This window comes from Semicossyphus pulcher, unplaced genomic scaffold, assembly GCF_022749685.1.
Source record: "Semicossyphus pulcher isolate SPU_LCO1_2020_fin unplaced genomic scaffold, fSemPul1.0.p SCAF_1, whole genome shotgun sequence".
Lineage (NCBI taxonomy): Eukaryota > Metazoa > Chordata > Actinopteri > Labriformes > Labridae > Semicossyphus > Semicossyphus pulcher.
The window spans coordinates 24,931,983-24,956,716 of NW_027211603.1; the positions used below are offsets into that span (position 1 = coordinate 24,931,983).

Consider the following 24,734-nt stretch of genomic DNA (forward strand, 5'->3'; position numbering starts at 1 on the left):
GCTCTGCCTGTGTTGTCAGCTCGTTGCGGCGGGGTGTTGTCTGAGATGAGTGGTGTCATCCTTAGTCCAGGTTTCCCTGGCAACTACCCCGGAAACCTGGACTGCACCTGGCAAATCACACTGCCAACTGGATATGGTAAGGTGTTATGGGACAGAAGTGCATGCCTAAAAAGACTGTGTCACCATCCGTGCATCTGTTAGTGTAGTTTAGAAACACAGACCCTCTTTTTTTTTTTCGCACTGTGTCTGCAGCAGCTACACATGGTTTATTGAAAGCTTCGCCACATGTTTAATTAGAGGCTGACACATGGTGTGTGCTATTTAATAACTGCAGTAACTAAACACTTAGTTTTTATGCTTTATTGGCATCGCATATATATGTCCCTGTGTGTGTATTTTTAACACTTTTAAATGATACAATGTAATTTTAATGTCAGAATTTGATAGTTGTTTACGCAAATGATAAGAAAACTACATTTAGAAAACAAAACCGGAGGAGTATCTCTATATTGTAAATAATATTAATTATATTAAACTTAAAAAATCTGTAGTTATTATTTGATCCTTAAAATAACCACTTTTATTGCATGAAAATAAACAGTTGTGGGTATATGAATATCATTTTATATAGTATTTATCATATACAGTGTAGATGCATGGATTAAAGTCTGTTATATTCTGTGTTTATATTCTAGGAGCCCATATTCAGTTCCTAAACTTCTCCTCTGAAGACAACCATGACTTCCTCGAGGTCAGGGCGGGGCCACAGCACAGCTCTGCTCTGATTGGACAGTTTACTGGCTCGCAGATCCCACCCCCTTTGCTGAGCACCACCCACCTGACGATCATCCACTTCTACAGTGACCACTCGGAGAACAGGCCCGGGTTCAAGCTGACCTATCAGGGTGAGTTTGTGTGGGGTTTTAGAGTCGTTAAGGTGGCTACAAATACTAAAAGCCACAAACCCTGCAAAGCCATAGGGTTTACTGCAGGTGCTTCCACTTTAAGGAAGGAACCGAAGGAACATACTTGTGTTCAGATTGAGCCTCTCCATATTTGTGTAGGGAAAACAAAGAAGTTTCTTGAAATAGGTATTTAAAGGATTGGGCTGAATGGTTCTGAATAAATTAACATCAAAACATTTTCCCTAAATTACAAAACCGTCCAAACTCCGAGACATGAAGGCAAGGATGAGAAAACATGTTGCTCCGAGGTTTTGAGCTTTGATCCGTGGATGAGTCATGCTAAAGACTTAGAAAACCTTATGGCTTTCCACTCATCATTAAAAGAGATGGGTTGTTAGTAAGCCCCTGTAAGAGACAGGCATCCTGTCCGGCAGGCTTTACTTGTAGCCCTGAGTGCTTCACTTCAAAGACACAAGAGATGCACTGTGGGCCAATACACAAACATAACTACAGCAAGGCCTTCTAACTAGCGCATAAGCAAAAACAGATTCACATGATCATATTTTATCATTTCCCCCCGATTTTCAACAACACTACATTTTGGATCCCATTGATCGGCACAAAAGGCTTTTTTTTTTCACTGACAGCAAAGATAGTAGACAGGAGGAAACTGCAATCCATCAGGAGGTTCATAATGCCATCCTCTTTGTGTTCAATGAACAAAATCGGTAGTGCTCCAGCCTGGATGCACGCTTTTACCCCTGCACACGTCAACAGAACTGGATCAGGCTCCGTGCTCAAGGCTGAGGAGGTTGTTTGCACGCCCAAAAAAGTGTTTTGGGATAAGTTGTAGCTGCTATAAAACCAGCTTGGATAAAATAGAAAAACACCCAAACACTGAGGTTTTGACCCAAACACACTAATAAAATCTTAAGGGAGCTCTGATTCCTCTTTTAGTATCTGGCACTGAGATATTGCACCTTCTTGGTTATAGTTTCACAGCTCAAAGCGCTCCCGCTGCCAATTGAACAATTTTTGGCCCGCAAACTCTCCCTACTTCCTCTTTCAGCCCCAGGTATCTCTACATCCTCTCGTATTCCTTCCCCTTGATGCTGCTTCCACAAGGGACCTCTACATCTGTCACCACTTGCCTTTCTGTTCCTTCATCATTTCCACAACGTCCAGTTAGTTTTGTCAATATTTGTTTACCTGTCGGGATCTAAACGTCCCGCAGGATCTTTGTTCTGACGTTCCTAAGCATCTTTTGTGGCATCTTCCATCTGGGCGTGGGACAGGCTAACCATTACTGGCAGCAGCACAGGTGTTTCAGTTCACATCCTGCTCTTTGATTGTGCTGTATGAAGTTTCTTCTTATATCTTAGATCCTACCAGAATAGATTGTCTTTGAGATCTCGTCGCACAATCTGTCATTTGGCTCTGTCTAGTGTCTTTTTTTTGGGGTTGACCGGGTACTCTGTCCTCGTTCCTGTGCTGCGAGGTGCTGTCCTTTTGGCTAGTCTTTTTAGCAACTGGTACTCCTAAGTCAGTCACCTTGGCTCTCTGTCAGTGACACATCTAATGGAGGGACTCGACTTCCATTAAACTCGTGCAGAGTGAGATGAGCCCTAAATAGACCTGTGAAACTTTCATTTCCTCTAGCGAGAGCTGGCCAGCCATGCATACATGTGCCAGATAAGTGTGTAGGAGGCGATTAGGACTATTGATGTTGCTGCATTTACAATTGGTAGCCTCTTTGGGTTATAGATTTTTAATGCCCCTTCAAGTCCATTAGCTGCAGATGGAAAAAATGGCTGGAATACAGTGAATCGGACTTGTCATTTTGTGGTCGCATTTGGGGACTTTGGGAGGAGGCATAAAAGGCTGCTCGTAAGAGTACATAACACAGGGGAGCAAATATGCAACTACATTGTATTCGTTTAACAGGGTACATTTATATTCCTGCCTTTCCAGTTTAACAACAAACTTATTTTTTATCCTAATTCTTAAAAACCAGGTAGATATGAAATTCAATTTCCAACCAGCACTCATTCTTCTTCCTCTTTCTCTTTAGCCTATCAACTTCAAAACTGCCAGGACCCCTCTCCGTTCCCCAACGGTGACATCATCAACACTGACTACAGCGCTGGCCAGTCAGTGACTTTTCAGTGCTACCCTGGTTATGTTCTGATCGGACACCCAGTTCTGACGTGCCTGCACGGGACCAACCGGAAGTGGAACCACCCATTTCCACGTTGTGAAGGTAAAGGCAACCAAAACCAGTTAATGGGTTAATGTACAGCGAGCAGGTTGTTATCGCTGAATGGAACCCCGACAGGGTGAGCAGGACCCTGACACGAAACGTGTGATGAGAGCCGCATCCCTAGCAACGGTAACATAACAACGGTCTGTTATCGAGAAATAACAGACCTCGGGATGCCTTAATTAACCAGTTGGAATTAAGTATTTAACACAGCCGTATAATAATAGCTGTGTCCCAATCCAGGGGCTGCAGCTTTCGAAGGCTGTATTTGAATGCTGATTGCGTCACAGCAGCGTGTCAAAGGCCGTCCCAATTTAATTTCGCTCCTTCAGATGCGGCCTACAAATGCTCATTTTCCTGGGCCACGAAGGAGCCATTGGGTGCATCCTTTGCAGCCCAACATATCCCGAGATGCATTGCACGGCAATTCAAACAAGATGACGGACTCTTACTTTTTTGGGTTCAATCAAATAGCTAGAGTTACACATGTTTAAAAAATCCAAAGGGCCCTTGATACAAATGATCTTTAAAATAATAGGTTAAGTTACATGATATTAGTTATGCTAGCTAGTTACCTCACTAGCTACCTGTTGCTAGGCGACAGGAGCGCCGTTTGTTGAGGCAAGGGTAAGGGCAAGAACAGCTGGTGACGCAAACAGGAAGCAGGCTATGAATGGCGCATCTTTCGTCGACCGCCTCCTTTGAAGGCTGCAGCCCCTGGATTGGGACACAGTAAATTTGTTGTAATTTCTACCCCAGAACATCCCCATCCCTCACCTACAAATAAAAAATAACTACCTGTAAGTTAATAAATGTTGTTTATCCTAATTGAATTTCAGTAAATGTAATGCTATTTGTGTCATAAACGAGCAGTGTAAGCCGTTAAGTAGAAAGAAAATATTCTGATGTCACTCGGATCATTGACTCCATACATCATTAGCACAATCATTGCTCTTATTCCACCACTTCCACTGCTGCCTCTGCTTGTACTCCTGCAACATATGAATGAATTCCTCTCTGTCCACAGCTCAACACTTCTTCTTGTCTCCTGAACCTTGCAGGTCTGGGACATTAGAATAAAGTGACACATTTGCAAATAGATCATCTTATAACTTTTGCTTTTTACAGCTCCTTGCGGCTACAATGTCACGGCTGAAAATGGGACCATCTATTCACCTCAGTACCCCAATGAATACCCCAACTCCCAGGACTGTAGCTGGCTCATCACTGTTCCCCACGGACATGGAGTTTATATTAACTTTACCTTACTGCAGACAGAGCCTGTCACAGATTACATCGCTGTCTGGTAAGTCTGCGTGCGCTCACACTTACATGCACACACAGAAACACATAAATGCATAAGCTTCTTTTTCAATGTGGCCTTTTATCCTTGGACTGATTGCATCACTGCTGGGTGAGTTTTGGATGTACTTATAGCCTGTCTCCTCTCTGCACCATAATAAGATGTTGAAGTTGAATCATCTTTTTCTGCTGTTTTTTATCCTCCTATTTCTGTCCCTCGCTCCTTCCAACACTTCTCTCACTCAGACTTTTTGGGATGTATTTTATTAGCAATCCCTGGTATTGATTGCACTGTAATCCATTACATGTTTTATTTTACACAGACACTGTCTCAGGTGTACAAAGGTCTATATCTGTATATGACCAACATATGGATCAGTATATATCTCATGGTTGATACACAGGCATCACAGCTCCATTGGCTCCTAATACGTACACGCACATACACTCTGTGCCATGCGTGCTGGCTCTCCTCCAGTAATAATGCGATTCAGTGTGGAGGTAAGATTGTAATATCGGGAGTGTGAGAGTAATGCATTTACAATGGGACCACTGACCAATTCAATCTAACTCAGTAGCATGGCCATACGCAGACCCAGAGAGGGCCCGGGAACTCTGGCAGTAATGATGAGATTCAGTGGGGAGTGGGAAATGTAATGAAAGGAGCTGCGGAGCTGGGTTCACAAATCCAACGGGACTCGGCTGCATCTGACAAGCTCGGGTCAGTCCGAGAGAAAATTCTCACTTTAAGTTTTCATAGTGTTTGCTGTCAAATCTAATATTGAACAGTGAATTTATTTGGGGGAAAATTGACGATTTGAGCCCGTTCATCCTTTGGTGCATGTTTGGTTTAGGAAATAAATATTGGGAGTTTGGGTGAGGTCAGTCTTTTATTTTGAAGCTCAAGAGTCAAGCTCCAGGGAGTGAGCAGTTGAAATGCAGGCAGTGGGAAAGTAATACATTCACAGCCGGTGACTACTGGCTTTCAATCTCGCCAGCCACCACAGCCATGGATGTAGCTATGGAGAGGCAAGGCATCGAGCTATTTTGCTGTAGCAAATTGATTTTGGTGATTCATGTGTTTTTGGCACATATAACGTGGAACAGAATTATAAAATCGGATTCAGAGAGTGTAGGGCACAAGAAGACATCTGTAATGTGACATTAGACCGTACATGATGGACGGCTGTGCCGTTCAATCCAGCTATATCTCAAACACATGAATATATTTGGAAGTGGCTGGGGGCTCACGCTGAAGAGAGGAGCGTGTTTCTCAGACCCAGTGGGATTCCATCTACCTTCCAGGGCCTTCGACAGATTTAGAGTGGGTGATTCAAAGGTCTGCTGCTACTGCATTACAGCCAAGTAAATAGAGGAGTGCTGAAACCAGCGTCAGTATACTAGGCCTCAATAATCATTTAAGGTACAGCCTTTAGACTTTGTTTTATTATAAGATTTAAATAAAGAGTCTAATTTCAAAGATTAAAGATTTTAATAACTGCACTGCTCTCACATGAGGTATTTGTTGTGTTCGGCTCCAGACAGCTGTACTGTAGGTAGCGTTGTGAGCACAGGGGAAACATCCATAATTGCCTTCCAGTTGTTGTCAGCCAGATCAAAGGTCGTTGCATCAGTGACTCACGCCACCTTCCTCTCTGACAGAGATGCACTCCCTGCTCATCTGTGCTTCAACAAATCTTTTATTCTACCTTATATTCTGTGATGTGAGGCTTGTTTTTGGTGCGTCTTCTGTTCCCGTTGACTCACTCAGACAGAAACCAACGTGCTTCTCATGTGAAAGGCTGGAGCGACGTAGAGGTACAACGGGTTTACGGTGAATTAATGGCCTACATCCTAATTATATTATGAACACGGGGCTTCTGAAACTTTTTTAATGATGGAGTTTGTATTTGGAATACTTTTAATTATGTGCATCAGCGCTGAACTAAAAAAAAGAAGTGGATAACTGACATTATCTCATTGTATTCATTAGAGCTTAAGATTGGGGCCACTGCTTTTGTCGTGATTTGGGCATTTGACTGTTTGGATTTCTGAATTCAATTGGACAGAGAGGGGGTGAAGACATGTTTTATAAATGCCCTGTGTTAGCGTCAGGGTTAATAAGAAATTGATTGGGAGCATAATTTCAATTAAATATGGGTCTTTTCGTGGTTTGCTTTAAGAGTTTGATCCTAAAATGTGTCATAATGGATTTTAGCAGACAAAGTCAGCCTATTATTGAGAAGAAATGAAAATGCAATTTCCAGGTGAAAGCTACTGGCAAATATTTTATTTTAAAAATGTTAATGTAAAACTAAAAGATCCTTTATTTGCACTACAGATGCTGAGCACCATATCTTCTTTCTAATATTTGAACACAAAAAATGAAAATCATGTGTTTCAGATGTTTTTTTAAACACCACAAAATTCATGTAAAATCCAAGCATACATCACATCAATGTGTAAACATTAAAGAACCAAACAAAAGTAGAAGTAATCTGACCATACAGAGCAACCAATTCATTTTCTACATGTAAAGGGTATTATGCTAATTTCAAGCTTCATATTTTACTCTGTGATACCTGTGGAGTAGCTTACCATAATTCACAGTGAAAAAAATATTTTTGGCTTACCACCGGAGTCAGCCCTACACATGGGTCTGTATGTGACTGAGTGACTGACTGACTGACTGACTGACTGACTGACTGACTGACGGTACTTTCACAGCCGTAGAGAGAGTTGTGACATCGCAATGGCGGATCATGGAGTATATTGGACCTCCACTGACGTGACTCTCTGTCTATACGGCTCTTGATACTTTGTTCGGGGAGTAGGCGGGGCTGCTCCTCCGCTGCTCCTCCGCTGTCCTCACTTAACGTCCGCAGCGCGCACCTGCTTTCAAACATGTTGTCATCGGCCTCATAAGGACAGTCCTTGTAACACATTGCCCACAATTGGTGTTCACAGCAGCCTGCAGCCTGAGCTGAGAAGCCTGGGGATTACTCCAACATACTTTTACCTACAGATTTGAAACTTCACATGTTTAATCTGGACATCGAACATTGTAACATTGTATATATGTCTTAGAATGTGAAACAGCAACTATTATTGAAAAGTAGTAACCAATATATAAGGAAAATATAAAATTTCTGTGAAATGAAGAAATGTGAACTTTACTTATAAAGCCCTATGAGTGAGTGTGTGTGTGTGTGTGTGTGTGTGTGTGTTTGTGTTTGTGTGTGTGTGTGTGTGTGTGTGTCTGTGTGTGTGTGCGTGCGTGTGTTTGCAAAAGTAACATTAGGAGATAAACCACGTTATTAATGAGCTCTTTCAGGCAAGGCAACACCACAAAACACATCTGATGTGGTTTAGATTTGAGTACTTTCAGTGCTTTCAGTTATATTTAGAACAAAGGGCAGCGATGCATTTCAGCCTCTCTTGGGCAGAATGAGTATGATAACAACAAACACTAAGAAATATTAAGCTGAAAAAAAAATCTACCAAAACTTCTTGAACTGTTTTCACAGATTAAATGAAAAAAAAAAAGAAGACATTTTCTGGCAAACATTTTCTCCTCTCCTCAAAGGTTTTTTTTTTCAGCTTTTTCCCGGTTAAAAAAAAAAAAAGGAAAAATGATCAAATACAAACTTTGTTTTTCCACCTGTTTTACAGATAAAAAAAATAAAGATGATGCTGCAAAAACTTTTTGTTACCTGTCATAAACACAGGAGAGAAACAATTTAGATTTAGACTTTGAAACGGACTCGCCAGAAACGTTTCCTTTCTTCTCTCCTCTCTGGACTTCCATCTTTCTTTTGAGCTTTCTGGTTGATTTAACTTGGGAGTGTTCTCTTTTGCCTGGTGCATTACTATGTCTTGTACAATATGCCAGTGATGTGTGTCTGCTGGTTTCTACGCTGTTATCCCCTGAGGTTTATGTGACGGCAGCTGCACCCAGATGTTAGGGACTGAAGCCAAACTGTCTCCGTGGTCCTCCATCAGTTGTGTTTGGCTAATTGCCTAATATCACTTAGGCCTTTCTAACAGCAGGTTATGGATGTAACATCAGAGCAACACAGCATCCTGCTGTGTCCTCAAAATCAAATGCAGCCTTTTTTTAATACATTATTTGACAATGTTAAAATATTTTGTGTGCTATTAGTGCTTTTATTCAATAATAACACCTAATCTATCCTTGTGTTGCCTCTCTGAAAAAAAGTCTGTATACATTTTAAAGACCCCCTCCAGTGAAAATCAAGTGTTTAACCTTGTAAACATCTCCATGTGGTGTTCTTCATGTGCTACAAGACATATCAGGGACAACATCAGCAGTCATCTCCATGGCTGAGCCTGTCTGCTTTTAAACTGCAGTGTACCAAGGACAGGCTGAACAACACGTTTTCAGATTGGCAGGTTTGAGATGTCACAAACCTAAGGAGCCAATCCCGTTAATGGACGGGGTGACACTATGCATATCATTAAGTGCAACCTATGGCAACCACTTCGCCGATGTGCGAGCCAGCTGTAACCATCATCGTAATTTTGGTAAACTCACTACTGACTACTAAAATTAACTAGTTACTACTACTAATTACTATGTTTCAAGCTGGGTAAGTTTCAACAAGTTCCCACTTAACGATGGCAGAGACGGGTTTTGTTATCGGCTATAAGTTTGTGAAAAGAGACACGTAGTACATAGTGGGCGGGGACTGTGCAGATTATTTAATGAGGCAGAAGGAGGAGATGCCTTGGGAGGATTTTTACAAGGTAATTAAACGTATTTTGCAGGAAAAAAAACATATCAGACACAATTTAGTATTTCAAGCAGAGCATTTTATATGTCTTAAAACATGACTGGAGCTGATCTTTAAGAGAAAAATCATGATTCAGGTCATTGAAGCTCAAGAATAAGGCGTCACTACTCAACTATAATGCAGCCTTTCAGAGCCAAAAGAGCCATCAGAAAATGCAAGTAAACTCCTGCACACTGTCTTACTTGCATAAAAATAACCATCAGGCTAAATGGTTTTGCCCGATTTTGCCTGAAACGTTGTAAGCCATCCAATTTATTTTTTACAAGTTAGACGGTGTGTGTGAGTTTACTTGCATTTTTTGTTTTCCTCTCCTACCTGTCTCCTACCTCCCGCCTGTCCTGTGGAATAGATGTGCAAAATATTTTGCTACTTTAGAGCCCAAAGAGCCAACAGTCAAGATACATCCCAATAACCCAAATAATTGAAATATCTATTGTCATAGCAACATATTGTTCCTCTATCTCTTTCACAAAGTCGTTATGCATCTCAAACAAATAGACATTTCTAGGAGTTACGTTTTGTTAACCAACAACCAAAGACGTCACAGTTTGGGTTTTAATGACGCATCCGACATCAGTAGAATAATAGCCACGATAACACCAGTTTAAGATATTTATGCGGTACATTCATTGCTCTATCCATCATAGGACTCTGCGGGAAAATTCACAAAAGGATTGTGCCACTTTTGTGCACAAATACGACAAAAAAATGTAAATCTCAAAGCCTTAAAACCTTGAAATGGTAAAATCCTCAACTCAATGCCTGTGTTCTGTTCTGTTTGCATATATTCAAATGAGGTAATATGCATACATTTGGTGAAGAATTGGCCTCTTTCTATGCAAATTAGGCCCTTTGCAACACAAGTCTGATTCACAAACACCAGCGCCTATAGCCACGCACAGTTAAAGTGATAATTATCGGGGTCTTCAGAGAGTTTGTGGGAATGCTATCGGACTTTTTAATAACAGGAAACAGGGATTCTATCCAAGCAAAGACATAGTCATGCTAGGTGTGCGGATGATTTGAAGGAAATGATCACTTTGATGATTTGACTGCCACTGTCCTGCCAACTGCGATCTTTGTGCAAAGCCAACACATAGAATTTGCTACATGAATAAATGCTATAAGCAGAATAAAAGGGGGAAATGCTGTATATTAAGCTGCATATATTTTGTGGGTCGGACCTCGTAAACCCAGCAGACAGGGGTTGAAAGTGATGAGCCGCCACAGCCTACTCTTTGTGTATTGCCCTGAAGAGTGTTGTGGAAAGAAGTTGGGAAAAGTTAAGAAAAAATAACTGATTTATTTGGTTGTGAATCATATCAGCCTCTATTACTATTTAAATGTATTCTTCCCACCATGTTCTCATCCGCACTATGCTCGTGTCAATCACCTCACACCTGACACACAGAGGAGATAAATAGACAATGCTAATTCTTAATGCATTAAACTCCTTTTTATCTTAATATCCAGCGGTGAGGCTCGCTTTAAACATGTGGGAGAGTATCTCATTTTCCCTTCCTGACCATGTTGTTTCAGCAGGTGTTGAAATTCACACCAGCAGTTCACAAGCTAGCATCTTATGACTCCGAGGTACTGAATTCATTTCACAGGAGCACATTCTTACTTCAATGTGGTAAAGGTCACTAACAAACTCTGTGAGCTACATCCAAGTTTTCTCTGCTGTTGTGGAATCGCTGCACTTTTTAGAAATAAGCATAAAGTATTAATAAAGCCCTAAAATATATGTTTTAATAAATTAAATGGTATATGTGTTTGGGCTGGGAAAAATACTGCTCTGGGGTTTGTGTATTTTTTAAGTCGGTAAAAATAGAGGCACAATATTCTAACTCGGTTTGATTTAAATGACCCAAAAAGCACATTTGGATTCTCCAAATGAGCTCCAACACCTTCAGAGGACCTTGAATTATTGAGTAGCCAAGAGATCCCAGGCACTCTTCATGAATTAAAATTTTAAAACCCTTGTTTAATCCAATGGCATGTTCATTAAAAACCTCAAACTGGGTATTTAGGAACTTTAGAAAATGTAACCTTTCAACAACATTCAATATTTAATGAGTTAAGATAAGCCTTTAATCCACGGGCTTTGTTCAATTAACTTGTTTGAAACAGAGGAAAAAAAGCAAAGAAAAGAGAAAATGAAAATATTTTTGCTTTGCCTTCAGTGAACAGACGTGTGCATTTACCAGACGTGTGCTTTATTTTGTCCTTGTAATGAAATCCAGTCAGTGAAAAGAAATCCACAGGCAACGTTTCATACGAGGTTCACACTGATCCTGACCGCTGATCTTCCTCTAAAGGCGTGCGTACACCTGTAGCTGCATGTTGCTGCTGTTTGACACCAGTCAGCAGTTTGCTTATTCAGCATGATTTTAATAATCCAGTCACAGCTGAATGAAGCCATTTAAGTTTTTCATCACTCTTATGGATTTCCATTGTAAGTCATCTACAGAGGCAGTTTTGAGATAATTTCTAGTTTTGTAATAAAGTATATTTTGGGGTGAGTCAGGGGGGCAGTTTTGCAGGTAGATCAATGAGAGAAAATCTATATATTTCCAGAGAGAAAGAAGAAAAATAAAAGCTTTTGCAAACAAAGCTTATGGATGCTTAACCTGGGCAGAAACTCATGCTGAGTAAGAAGGTATATAAAAATCATGCTTTCCATGTATTCCAATGAGCAATCTGCAACTATACATGTGTAACTTGTTTGTTCCATGTTCTTTATATTGGTTTTAAATCATAATGCAAAATAGGTATTTAATAATAATGCTGCTGTACACTCCCTGTTTATTAGATCACCTTTATTCCTCACCAGCTAATAGGCTGTTTATTGGCACGTGCAATAGCATTATCAGCCATATTCAGCTACACTCTGTGAAATCACTGTGAGAGTTTATTTAAAGCACTTATATGTAGAAACATTTATCACCAGTGGAGGAGTTAAGCAGCATTGATGTCTGCCACAGTGTCTTTTTTGATACAGCATCAAGGAGATGCGGGAGCCAGACATCAAATCCTACACAAAGAAGCTAAATAAATACTCCTATCCATTTTACCTTCATAACCTTGTTTCATTTACAGGTGACTCTTAAGTGGTTTGATTAAATTCCTGTTAATTATAATATCTTGTTTGATAGTTACCTAAATTTAGACCTTGCGATCTTTCAAAACTCTTCTCTTGTGATGTGTTTTTTCTCTTCTAGGGCAACAGATTGTGTTTCATACTACACTTACTTATAGAAATTTCTTTCAGTCACACTTTTGATAGTAACCCTGGTCTTACAAATCCTCATTAAAATATGTGTACTAACAGGTGAACCTCAAATCTTGTTAGTAAAGGTTTTGTTTGCACAGTGTATAATCTGATTTGTTGAGTTAAGGTAAATTGGTGGAACAGTTATCTCTTCAACTATTAATCTTCTGCAATAGTTAAGCAGTAACCTTCTTCCAGTAGCATCAACAGTTCTCTTTGTTGTCCCTCTCCCCTTGTTTAGGGACGGCCCTGATACGTCCAGTCCTCAGCTGGGAGTCTTCAGTGGCAACACGGCATTGGAGTCGGCGTACAGCACCAGCCTGATGGTCCTGATCCGCTTTCACTCTGACTTTTCAACCGGAGGCTTCTTCATCCTCAACTTCCATGGTACAGATTCACGCTCTAACACAATACACCTGCGGTATAGGTACTGTTACACACACAGACGCCTCTGCTTTTCTCACTCAATAATACATGTTTATTTTGGAATTCATGTAGTCTTAGTTTGAGTGTATGCAGTTCTTTTCAGTGCTTATTCCAAAACCTGTGGCTACATGAGACAAGGTCAGGGGCATTTCAACAGGAAAAAGAAGATACCAGAGAGTAACCACTTTTCTGCCTTCACTATTTTTTGGCTAGCTCCATTACTCCACTACAACTTACAATTTGAATGAATAAAAACAAATGATAAGAATAGGTCCATCTCATGGTCTCTCAGTGATGCCTTTTCCCTGAGAAGGAAACATTTTCGAGGAATCACTGGTAGCATCTGAGTCGTCTTTGTCATTGGGACTGAAGGACCACATGTGTGATTCAGAGGGGACTATTTGCGGAAATAGAACATAATATTTATAGGTTTTCATTAGTTTATGATCAATTCATAATAATAGTTCTTGCATTTTCATGACCTCTGCATCAGCCTTTTATATCTCCAGAGCAACAGCTGTTAGGAACAAAGTAGACGTACTGTGACGTCACCGAGTGGTTTGAGGACTGCTGTTTTAAAACCCTACATTTGGCAGTTAAGCGGTCGCCACCCTGGAGGCAATTGCTGCTCAAACCAAGCTCTGACTCCAGAGTAGTCCTTGCATGTTTAGCTAGTTTTAAAGCTACTGTAGCTTCTCCTGCATGCTTGGAAGGGTAGGGTATGTGAAGCTGTAGTCATTTGGTTGCTACTACTTGATGCCTTCAATCCTACATACTGGTCCTTTAAATTGTCATTACAATGATACAGCTCCAGTGAAAAAGTGTTCAACTCTGCTTCTGGGTTGAGAGTGTGGGTTGTATTCTTAAACCTCAAAGGACACAAACAATGGAACAATCTGTTTTTTATTAAAGTTAAGTTAAATATTCATAAGAGTCAGCATGGGCAGATCATTCACACTGAAAAACAGTTTGGACTGAAATTGTTTTATTTTTGTGTATTTTAATTCCCAGGGAATGACAATCAATTGCTATTCTCTTTCTCTGCATATCCATCTGTCAGAGTAGCACCGGGTGTGAATTTATTATGCCTAGAGACCAAGCACCTACTAGATTGAACAGACTATTTATACTAAATGATAATGATAGCATGCAAATCTGCAGTAAGCACATTGGAAGCCCAAGGTAAGGTTAAGTGAATAGCGGCCAACCTGTACAGTATGCTGCACCCATAGACTATATAAAGATGGACGCAACGTCTCCACCACCTCTCATTGTACTTATTTGAAGCCAAAATGCCCCCCTAGGTGAGCACTGTCAATTTGCACTGGTGACATCATTTTGAGCCAAAGACTGCGCAGGTGAGATCGGCAGGTGGTGCCGCGGTAACGATGTCTCGCCCCTTCCAAACAGCAGAACAGCTTCTTGTGTTGGTCTGAAGCAGACGTTCACAGATATGTTAACTTCAGTGACTGTAGTGATTGTTTTGGTTATGTTTCCTCTCGCCGTTCCTCCTCTACTCTGCTAATCCAGAACAGATCGGCTGCAGGAGCCGTCAATCATGGCATTAGACCCTTTTTATAGCATCATTAACTAATTAATACTAAATAGAAAAGTGAACACTTCAGCGTGATCATAACCATCTCTAACAACAGAAACCATGTTTGAGTTTTAGTTTTATAGATTGACTCATGTCCCATCTGTTACCACATCACCTCTATTTTGGATTTCATGAACTCTTTGAGTATATGCACTTCTTTTCAGTGCCTGCTTTGAGTGCTTATTCCAAAACCCGTGGCTACACGAGACAAGGTCAGGGGCATTTTTACAGGAAAAAGAAAATACTAGAGTGTAACCACTTCTCTGCCTTTGCTATTTTCTGGCTAGCTCCATTACTCCACTACTACTCACTATTTGAATGAATAAAAACAAATGATAAGAATAGGTCCATCTCATGGTCTGTCAGTGATGCCTTTTCCCTGAGAAGGAAACATTTTCGAGGAATCACTGGTAGCATCTGAGTCGTCTTTGTCATTGGGACTGAAGGACCACGTGTGTGATTCAGAGGGGACTATTTGCAGAAATACAACATAATATTTATAGGTTAGGTTATCATTATATGTATGCTACATACTACAAAATACCCCCCTAGTCATGCACTGCCATCTTGTGCTGGTGAGGTCATTTGAAGCCAGAGACTGCGCAGTAGAGATTGGTCTGAAGCAGACGTTCACAGATATGGAAACTTCAATGACTGTAGTGATTATGGTTTTAGTGATTTTAGTTATGTTTCCTCTCGCAGGAACTTTGCTAATCCGTAACAGATCGGCTACATGAGCTGTCATGGCATTAGACCCTTTTCACAGCATCAAACAATGAAGTGAAAGTAAACTTGTCAAGAAAAATTAACACTTGGATATAAATCAGCATGATAAGAACTAACTATAATGACAGAAACCATGTTTCAGAAAAATGTATTTGGCGTGTATTTTGATTTTGTAGTTTGACTCATGTCCCATCTGTTAACACGGAGGAGGCGGGCTTTATGACCTGTTCTGCAGCCAGCAGCAGGGGGCGCTCAGAATGTTTTTGCTTCACTTTAAAGAAGCTGTCATGTCGTCCATCTTTTCATACAGTCTAACGATGACTGCACACTGCCCAGACAACGCCCAACTGACCTCAACATTCTAAAGTTGGCAGTTGTTGGTTTCAGTCTTTAGAACGTTCCGGAAACCAACTGTCAGCTCCACACTGTCCATCATTGGTCCGACTCTCCACGACTCCACCAAACCCGAATGGACATGTCAAACTTGAACAACTCCATCCGACAAACAGACTGTCGGCACACACTGACCCGACAGTTGGTGTTGGTTGGAGTTGGTCAGTGTTTGTCTGGGCATTGTGCAGCCACCTTATGGCCACAAGACTCAGCCCCACTAACTTTATGATACAAGCATGGCTGCTCTAAAGAACTGCAAGGATATTAAAAAAAGTAAAGATCAAACTTCATAAACGCTCTCCGATTACCCAGATTAAAGCTCTTTCAAAATAATAAACTGCACTAATTGTTGTCACTCCTTTACAGTGACAGAATTAGCAGTGAAGATGTTTGTTTCCTGTTTCTCATTTCTTTGGTTCATACACATTTATCTAACAATCAGGGGAACATGAAAGATCCTGATTTATTTCTTCTTACAACAATCACTCTCTCAGAAATCCTCCCCTCTCACTACAAATAAGAAAATATGACCATGCTTTCGACCTCATTGTACTTTCTTTTAGTTTCATATCTTGGATCCCTTATTAAATTTTCTTTGTACCTCTCTCCAGCGTACCGTCTGAAGAAATGCCCTGCTCCCCCTGTCGTGGATAATGCAGAGGTGATCTATGAAGATGAAGACTTCCAGATAGGTAATAATCCTGAATGATATGACGCTTTGTTATGGAATGAAACGATTTACTCTGACAGGAAAGAAACTGAAAGTGTTTCCAAGAAAAAACCACTGAAAACAATAACAATCAGCATAATAGAAATAAAACAAGACAGTGACATTGTCTTGTACATTACGGATAGTACATCTGAAGTCCAAAACAACTCTTACCTGACAGGACTGACAAAGTACCTGATCAGGCTTGCAGGAGGTCGTAATTCTGCTGATTGTAAATGACTCCACTAATGGGCTGCATTTGTCTAAATATAGCCGGCTAACGTAGGTCTGTCACTGTTAATTTTGCTTTATTAGTGAAGCTGAGCTCAGCGTATAACCGTATGTGCATCACTATTGATTATTATTGATAATATACAGAGATTTCCATATGGCCAGCTATAAATACGTAACTTTATTACTACTTAGTTATTGTTTCAATTCACTCCACCATCACTTTAAGATCTTACTAGTCTTTGGTAAACCCGTTTAATTAGCAGATTGGCTAGCACCAGCAGGAAACACTAATTGAATAAATTTTTAAGCATCTTTGGCAACCAATTTGTGATCGCTTGTAAACAGTCTGGCAACCTTTTCTTACTGCAGTTGTTCCCAGCGTGTGAAAACTACCATCAGTCTCCAATTCTTATTTTAATGAAATACAGAATCTTTTTTTTACTTCTTCTGGCCTCTACATTTCCCTAAAGAATTAATTTATTCTTGTTTTCTTTCCAACTGTTCTATGAGAAAGTCAATGTCAAAAGAAAGAGGCAGCTGGCTCCACCAATGGGGAACGATAAGCCTTCCAATATATCTGTGGTTAATACACATCACTGTTTAACCACAAAGTCTTATTTTTATTAACTGTGTAAATAGTGTAAACTTTGACTAACCAGATTTGGACCTGCCTCCTTCAAACGAATGTCCTGTTTTGAAATGTAATAACAAACATGTCCTCCCGAGCTTCTGAGAAACATCCATTTTGGGAAAAGTAATCACTTGTCAGGTTCTCCATTTTCCCTCTGCCATATGTTATGGGATTTGCTCAAAGCATCTTACTCTTAGCTTTGGTGACCTTTTAGATCAACGGGAGCTATAATTTTCAAGAAAGCAGACATTTCATAAAACCCTGGCAAGATCAATTTTACCCTGCCAGTGGTATTCAGAGCCGAGTGGCTTCTGGCAAAGTGTATAATCATTTCTCTGTAGAGAACTCACATTTTGAAATGTCAATGTTTTATGAATTCAGAAAAGTTGGTTGATTTCGGAATGATTTGCTGATTTGGGGAATTTTTTTGACCTTTTGACACATCTAGAGACTTCATTAGCCCTCATGTTGACACAAAAAAATCCCTTATTAGAAATAAAGTTCCTGACAGTTTGGTAAAACTTTTGATTTGTACTTGTTAGTAATTTGCCAAAATGTTTCCTTTTAAAAATGACTTCAAATCATTTCCACTTGCACTCCACCACAGCGGCACCAGGCCGCCACCTGTTCACAGCAAGTGAAGACTAGAGCTAGTTTTGGGTTATCAAACATTGGACTGCATGTCTACTCATTTTAAATGTACAAAACCTGGCAGGGTACCTCAGATAAATCACGACTGTTGTTATTGATCAGCTAATATCCAAATATTAAATCTTTGACCAAGTTCAAGAAATGTTCTTTTTGTTTTGTTGAACAGTTTTAAACCCAGCGCTCTGACCCTGTGCTCTGTATGCCTCCTGGGCAGTGTTTGAAGCATGCATTGCATCTCCCTGACAGCTGGAAGATCTCCACCCCTTTTAAGATAGCAAGTCTGTCAAACCTTCCCTCTGAAAATGGAGCCATGGTGCAAACAAACAACTTTGGGAGCTCTCTACTTCACAAAATAAAGATTTCAAAGGCCTGATTTTTCAAGTTTTTCTTGAATAATTCCATTACAATATCAGAGTTTGTTTCATACAACCAGTTCATGTAAAGAAGGCTATTTATCATAATCCAGTCAGTCCCAAATATCCTGTGTGTATGAGTTTTAACATGGACTTCTGATCCTACCTTTTAATAAGGATTTCCTGAGGATTTTTCCTTCATCAACACTCACACTTGTTAAATGTATTATCTGTAACAAAGTAATACAAGTGATCTTATTTTCCTGTCTTAGGTGACATTGTGAAGTACCAGTGTTTACCTGGATACACACTGGTTGGAAAGGCAGAGCTTATGTGTAAACTCAATTCCCATCTGCTGTTTGAAGCTCCGCCCCCGACATGTCAAGGTAAGATGATGCTGATTTTCCTGTACATGCTTAAGTGGTGGTTTTTAACAAAGAATCTCATCCTGCTTTCTTTAACAGTCACATGTGTCACTCACTTTAAAATTTTGCCCTGGAAAATGTAAACAAAGGCAGCGTGCAGTTAATCGCTTTGTCTGACACATACCTCCCGTTGGCAGTTTCAGCCGTTAAAAATAACTATATAGAAATAATCAATCTTGTCGCTGCTGGTCTGGTTTGCTTTTGTAGGTCATACAGAGGCATCAGAATTAATTTCAGTCTGTTTCATAACCAGTGAAAAACTCCTCACAGGAGCTTTAACTGATTAATAATTAAGTTAACAAGGGAAATTTTTATCCCATCTGGTCATTTTTACCTAAATTTCTTAAAAAATGCTGGTAGAAATCACAATTTTTTGGGTTGCTTTTATATTTTCCATCAGCAGCCTTCAAACATCCAAACTGAGAAGTGTGGCTGTAGCTCCTAGTTTTTCTTTGAGACACCTCAATACTAATTTGAATTTCTCCTTTTGAGAAAATTCCTCCTACGGGAGGAATTGAAGAGATGCTCAGCCTCCACCATCACATGGGATGAACAGAGTGTCCTTTCCATTATAAAGCAGGAGAAAAGGAAGTCAGCACTCTCATAAGAAGACGTGCTACCAAAGAGCTCCCCTGCAAAACTTAGAGTTCAGCTCCTTTATATGAAATCCGGTTACCTTTTTAGTCATCACACAGAGAGAATGTGAGAGGCTTCCAGTGTCTCACTTGTGCTCCAGGCTAATAAACGGGCACTTTTCCAAGCCAGGAGAGTCCACCCATTCTGTTTAAGCCCTAGCATGACCCCTATACATCTGGCTGAAGCAGCTGCCAAAGAAAGCGAGTTCAGTACGAGACAAACATTTTCACAGGTAGAAAAAAGAAAAGAGTGGATGGATGTAGAAGAACGGAGAGATGAGGAGGATACAAATTGGAAAGGAGAGCTAGAAATGTTCAAAAGGAAATAGAAAAGTTTGTTAAATGGCCTTTGTCTCGTACCCCTCCAGCCCAGTGCCCAGCCAATGAGGAGCGAGCTTCATCATCAGGGGTGATACTAAGCCCCGGGTTTCCTAGCAACTACCCAAACAGCCAGACCTGCTCCTGGCTGCTACATATGGTTCCAGGTACAGTGTGTGTCGAGGGGATGCAGCTCAAATACGTTTCTGTCTAGACTGTTGTTTGTATGTGTCGGGTTGTGTTAGTGTGCATGTGTGAAAGACTGTATGTACCACGGGTTGCATGTACAGTGCTGGTATGTGTAAAATACAGTGTGTAAATGATGCAAGACTATGTGTGCATCTGCTCTTTTAGCATAAATAGAGTTTGTGCACGTCTCCCTCTATGCGTCTGTGTGTGTGATATACACCTAATATTGCATAATGCAGCTTTTTTGATATACTCATGCATAATTTTCTCTCGTTTTCCAGGTTACACCATCAATATCTACGTCGAGATGTTCCACAGCGAGAAGCAGTTTGATGAGCTGGAGATCTTTGATGGTACACACAGCTTTTCCTCTCTGATTTTGCTACACTTAGACTAACTCAAACAGTCGCACACAGGCGCATACACACGTACTCACATGCAGCTTTAATTTGTGTTTGTTTATGAAAAGTAGCTCAACAGTTAATAAGATGCACAACACTTAATTCTCATTTGTGGTGTTGGGAATTTTCCCCTCAGGAGGTCTGAGTAGGTTGTGTAACAGTAAATTTTGCAGTGTGCAGATCAGGCTGCGTGTGTGAGTGTGTGGTAATGAACTTTCTTTTTCCTTACATCTTATATTAGAACTTTATATAACTACATTGGGTAAACTTGCCAACTGAAAAACCAACAATGTTTTGTTAGAATATTTGCCAGGATGAGAATTAGTTCTTAAAACGGCGAGGCCCTTTGACAGCTTAGTTTGTAGAACAGCAAACATCCAAACAAGCCAACAAAACACAAATGAAATAAAACTAGCATTTGAAATATGTGATTTGTATTGCACTGCACATGAGGGATAAACATATATAATACTACTAATATATGCATCCCACACAGCTCTGTCAGTCTATATTCATATCGCCTTGTCCTAAACAGCCTCCAGCTGCCTTTGATGTTGCTGACAGCTATCACATCAGCATGGAGTAGGCGGATGTAACTGGAGTATTTTTTTTCTAAATCATTGTGGCATTGTTGACAGGAACAAAATGTCAATAAGTGGCATTAATTTAGTTTATTTTAGCTGTAAATATTCAAAGATTTTCTTAGAGAAACGGTACATTGTTTCATGTAAAAAAAAAAAGTTTGTATGTGAAAGGTATTCCCTCCTAAGGGCTGCAACCCCTGCACAGGTGGAGGGCTGTGGTCCATAAACCTGAGACATTATGCTTCACTCAGAATACATGCACAACAAGTAATTTGGCGCAGCTTAATGAGGCTGTCACCCTCATATGCATGTAGCAGAAACAATAAAACACATTCTGACTGCAGCATATTGTTCATTTCCATCTCAGGTTAGGGTAATATTTACCCGAGAGACTGTAAGACTAATGGAACTTGTACATTCACTGATACTCGAGTATGAAAGAAGTAAGAAGTCTAATTGTATCCCCCTGAGGTCCTGCCTTTTCTCTCCAGCATCACATACCACTTAACACAATAGCATATTGTGCATGCATCCATGAGAACATAAGAATGTACTGTATATCTTGCACGGAGCAGTTCTTAAGTACCATTCATCTATCTCTGCAGGATCCTCTGGACAGAGTCCTTTGCTTGTCGCTCTGAGTGGTAACCACTCATCGCAGCTGAACTTCACATCTAAAACGAACCAGCTGTATCTGCGATGGTCCACTGATCATGCAACCAACAAGAGAGGGTTCAAGATACGATACTCAGGTACATAAAATATCCTTCTTTTTCTGTCGTTACTCCGCAGAATATCAGCACAATGAACCACCTATCTGCTTATGATACGACTGTCTGTTTTCTCTGTTTCTTTGTTTTTCTTTAAAGCTCCTGTGATTAACTTTCAGTTTGTGATGATTTTGGCGCCCCCTGTGGACAATGCTGTACCTCTTATCTGTTTGCTGATTTTGTCCTGTACATGCTTAAGTGGTGGTTTTATAACAAAAAATCTTAACCTGCTTTCTTTAACAGTTGCACGCATCACACACTTTAAATTTTTGTCTGGGAAATGAAAGGCAGTGGGCAGTTAATCGCTTCGTCTGACACCTACCCCCCGCCAGCAGTTTTAGCCATTAAAAATAACTATATAGAAAAAATCAGTCTGGTCGCTGATGGTCTGGTTTGCTTTTGTAGGTCATATAGAGTAATCTGAATAAATTTCAGTCTGTTTCATAACCAGCAAAAAACTCCTCACAGGAGCTTTAAAGACCCCCTCCAGTGAACATCAAGTGTTTAACCTTGTAAACATCTCCATGGCTGGGCCTGTCTGCTTTTAAACTGCAGTGTACCAAGGACAGGCTGAACAACATGCTTTCAGATTGGCAGGTTTGAGACGTCACAAACCTAAGGAGCCAGTCCCGTTAATGGACGGGGCGACGCTATGCATATCATTAAGTGCAACCTATGGCAACCACTTCGACATTGCGCGAGCCAGCTGTAACTGTCATCGTAATTTTTGCAAACTGACTACTAACGTCATTACTAGTAATTACTAAATTTCAAGTTAGCTAAGTTTCAACAAGTTGCCACTAAACGACGGCAGAGACATGTTTTGTTTTCGCCAAGGACGGTTTTATGGAACTTTTCTTCAGCTAATGTTGGCTGTAGTAATTTGTATCTAAAATTATGAATAACCAACCCAGACACCTTTATCATTACAATGAATTGATGCTTTAAGGATGAAGACACCTGAGTCACAATCATTAAGAACTTTTAAATAGAAACGTTCTTTTTTAATGCTTTAGGCTCATTAAGAGACAAAGACAATTAGTTAATCCAATCAGTTAATTTGACACTTTGTTAAAAAATGAGTGTATTATCTCTGCAGATTCTTGCCAACACCGTGGCGTTCTCACCATTAGCTTTGTTCGATTTGGGTTGTGAGGTTTTTTCAGCTGGCCCTTAATCATATGTTTTAACTTGTGAAGAATTTGTTGAAGATGACCACCGATCACAGAGGGAGAAAATATAATTTACTGTGACACTGATCCTGTTTGGACGTGAGACGAGTGAGACACAAGGACAGCCTGCTGGCTCTCTAACTAAAATAACCAGTGGTATATTTCATTCTGTGGGTTATATCAGCACAGTGGTCTGATGGAACAGTATTGTCTTTTCCCCACGGTGCTGTAATGCCCTGACAAAGGCAGATATTCACAGCAGAGATTTTTCACTTACTATACACTCCCCATACACTTTTAATGTTCTTGTGTGTCCCTGACGAGATTATTGGAGCACAAGATACCTATTGAATCTTATGTATTGTTTCTGTACTCTGTCAATTGCCTAATACGGTTCAAGGCCGGGTAATGTATTCTGTCTATGAAGGTCCCCACGTGTATAATATGTCTGTGTTGCTGTAGTGGTCATTGCAGTGTTTTTCCGAACATCTTTACATCGCCCGTGAAATGACCTTGGTGCCATTGTCCTTATTTGTGTCATGTTCATAAATCCACTGGCCTTTCTGGAAGCACAATAACCTTACATGCTTCATGGTGATTCACTTAGAGATCCCACTCCTCTCATTATCGCTCTGTGGGTTTTTTTTTAGCTGCTTGAATGTGTGTGGGGGGACATTGTTGTTGGTAGCTGTCAGTGATTGATAAAGAGATTATGACAAAAGTGAAAGCAATCAGTTTAATTATAATGACGCATTTATTTCACACTGATTTAATATCTTGTGCATTTAGTTGATTGTATATAAGCTGGGCTGCACAGTAGTTCAGTGATTAGCGCTGTCGCCTCACAGCTAGAAGGTTCCTGGTTCGAATCCCGGTTCAGACGTAGGGGGTCTTTCTTTGCATGTTCTCCCCATGCATGCGTGGGTTCCCTCCAACTACTCCTGCTTCCTCCCTCAGTCCAAAGACATGCTCGCTAGGTTCATTGGTGACTCTAAACTGCTGGTAGGTGTGTGTGTGTGAGTGTGAAAGGTTGTCTGTCTCTATGTGGAGATCAGTACCGGGTGTACCCCGCCTCTCACCCAACGACAGCTGGGATAGGCTCCAGCCCCCCTGCGACCCTGAAAGGGATAAGCGGTATAGATAATGGATGGATGTATATTAGCTGGGTATTTGCAAGACTAATGGAATGGCCAAGCCATAGCATTCAGATGAAACTGACAGCCAATAAGAGTAAGCCTTACACAAGCGGATCAGATCAGGTCAGGCCCCAGACTTTCTTTTCTTTGCCTGGGTGAGAGTTTAATTTAAAGGCAGCTTTAAGGTAGGTCAGTGCTGGTGAACGGTGCCTGTCAGAGGGCTCTGTGGATTTATAATGGCACAGCCTGATGCCTGATTCTTTGGTCCATGGAAATGGTGAAGTGACTCACAGTTTATTACCATATATTTCAAAGTGTATTGTTGGTCCATTTCTAGTTCTTCAGCAAGTGGCCTTGGAAAAAGCATTAGAACATACTGCCATATGTCCATTATAGTGTGTGTCATTCTTTGCCTCTGCATTGTTCTTTGTCCAGCAGCTACTCACTCTTAAGTGTTTCTGCAGTTTCCACTACAGCACAAAGCACAGTGTGTGACTTCATATCACAAGACAGAAACCACTTATGTACAATAAGAGCATATACAACATATTTAACACTCCTCCCTGCAAAACAAAACCATAGTGTTTTTCCGACTGTAATGTTCTACATTTTTTTTTGCTTAGAAATTCAGATTTCAGTGTTTTGTGAAGATTGAAAGGAAAGTGATTTAAACCCCTGACAGGCCTGATAGAATTCCCAGTGCACTTTAGTACTAAACAGCAACTGCTCCTAAGATATGGAGGCCCTTAGATCATATCTAAGAGGAGGTCATGTCCCTTCATTACAAATGTAAACTAGCAATGCAATCTCCTGACTGAAGGTTTCTGCA

General features: G+C 40.5%; 1 protein-coding gene across 1 annotated transcript in view; it reads left to right on the plus strand.

The window, feature by feature from the left end:
• Positions 1 to 24,734, plus strand: part of LOC138592048 (CUB and sushi domain-containing protein 1-like) — a 467,070-nt gene that overhangs the window by 394,198 nt on the left and 48,138 nt on the right. The window contains exons 42-51 of the mRNA XM_069662659.1: positions 20 to 136; positions 696 to 905; positions 2,977 to 3,165; positions 4,294 to 4,471; positions 12,797 to 12,942; positions 16,309 to 16,389; positions 18,548 to 18,661; positions 19,704 to 19,820; positions 20,124 to 20,195; positions 21,433 to 21,579. Coding sequence (XP_069518760.1) covers positions 20 to 136; positions 696 to 905; positions 2,977 to 3,165; positions 4,294 to 4,471; positions 12,797 to 12,942; positions 16,309 to 16,389; positions 18,548 to 18,661; positions 19,704 to 19,820; positions 20,124 to 20,195; positions 21,433 to 21,579 — 1,371 coding nt within the window. The remainder of the gene's footprint in view (positions 1 to 19; positions 137 to 695; positions 906 to 2,976; positions 3,166 to 4,293; positions 4,472 to 12,796; positions 12,943 to 16,308; positions 16,390 to 18,547; positions 18,662 to 19,703; positions 19,821 to 20,123; positions 20,196 to 21,432; positions 21,580 to 24,734) is intronic.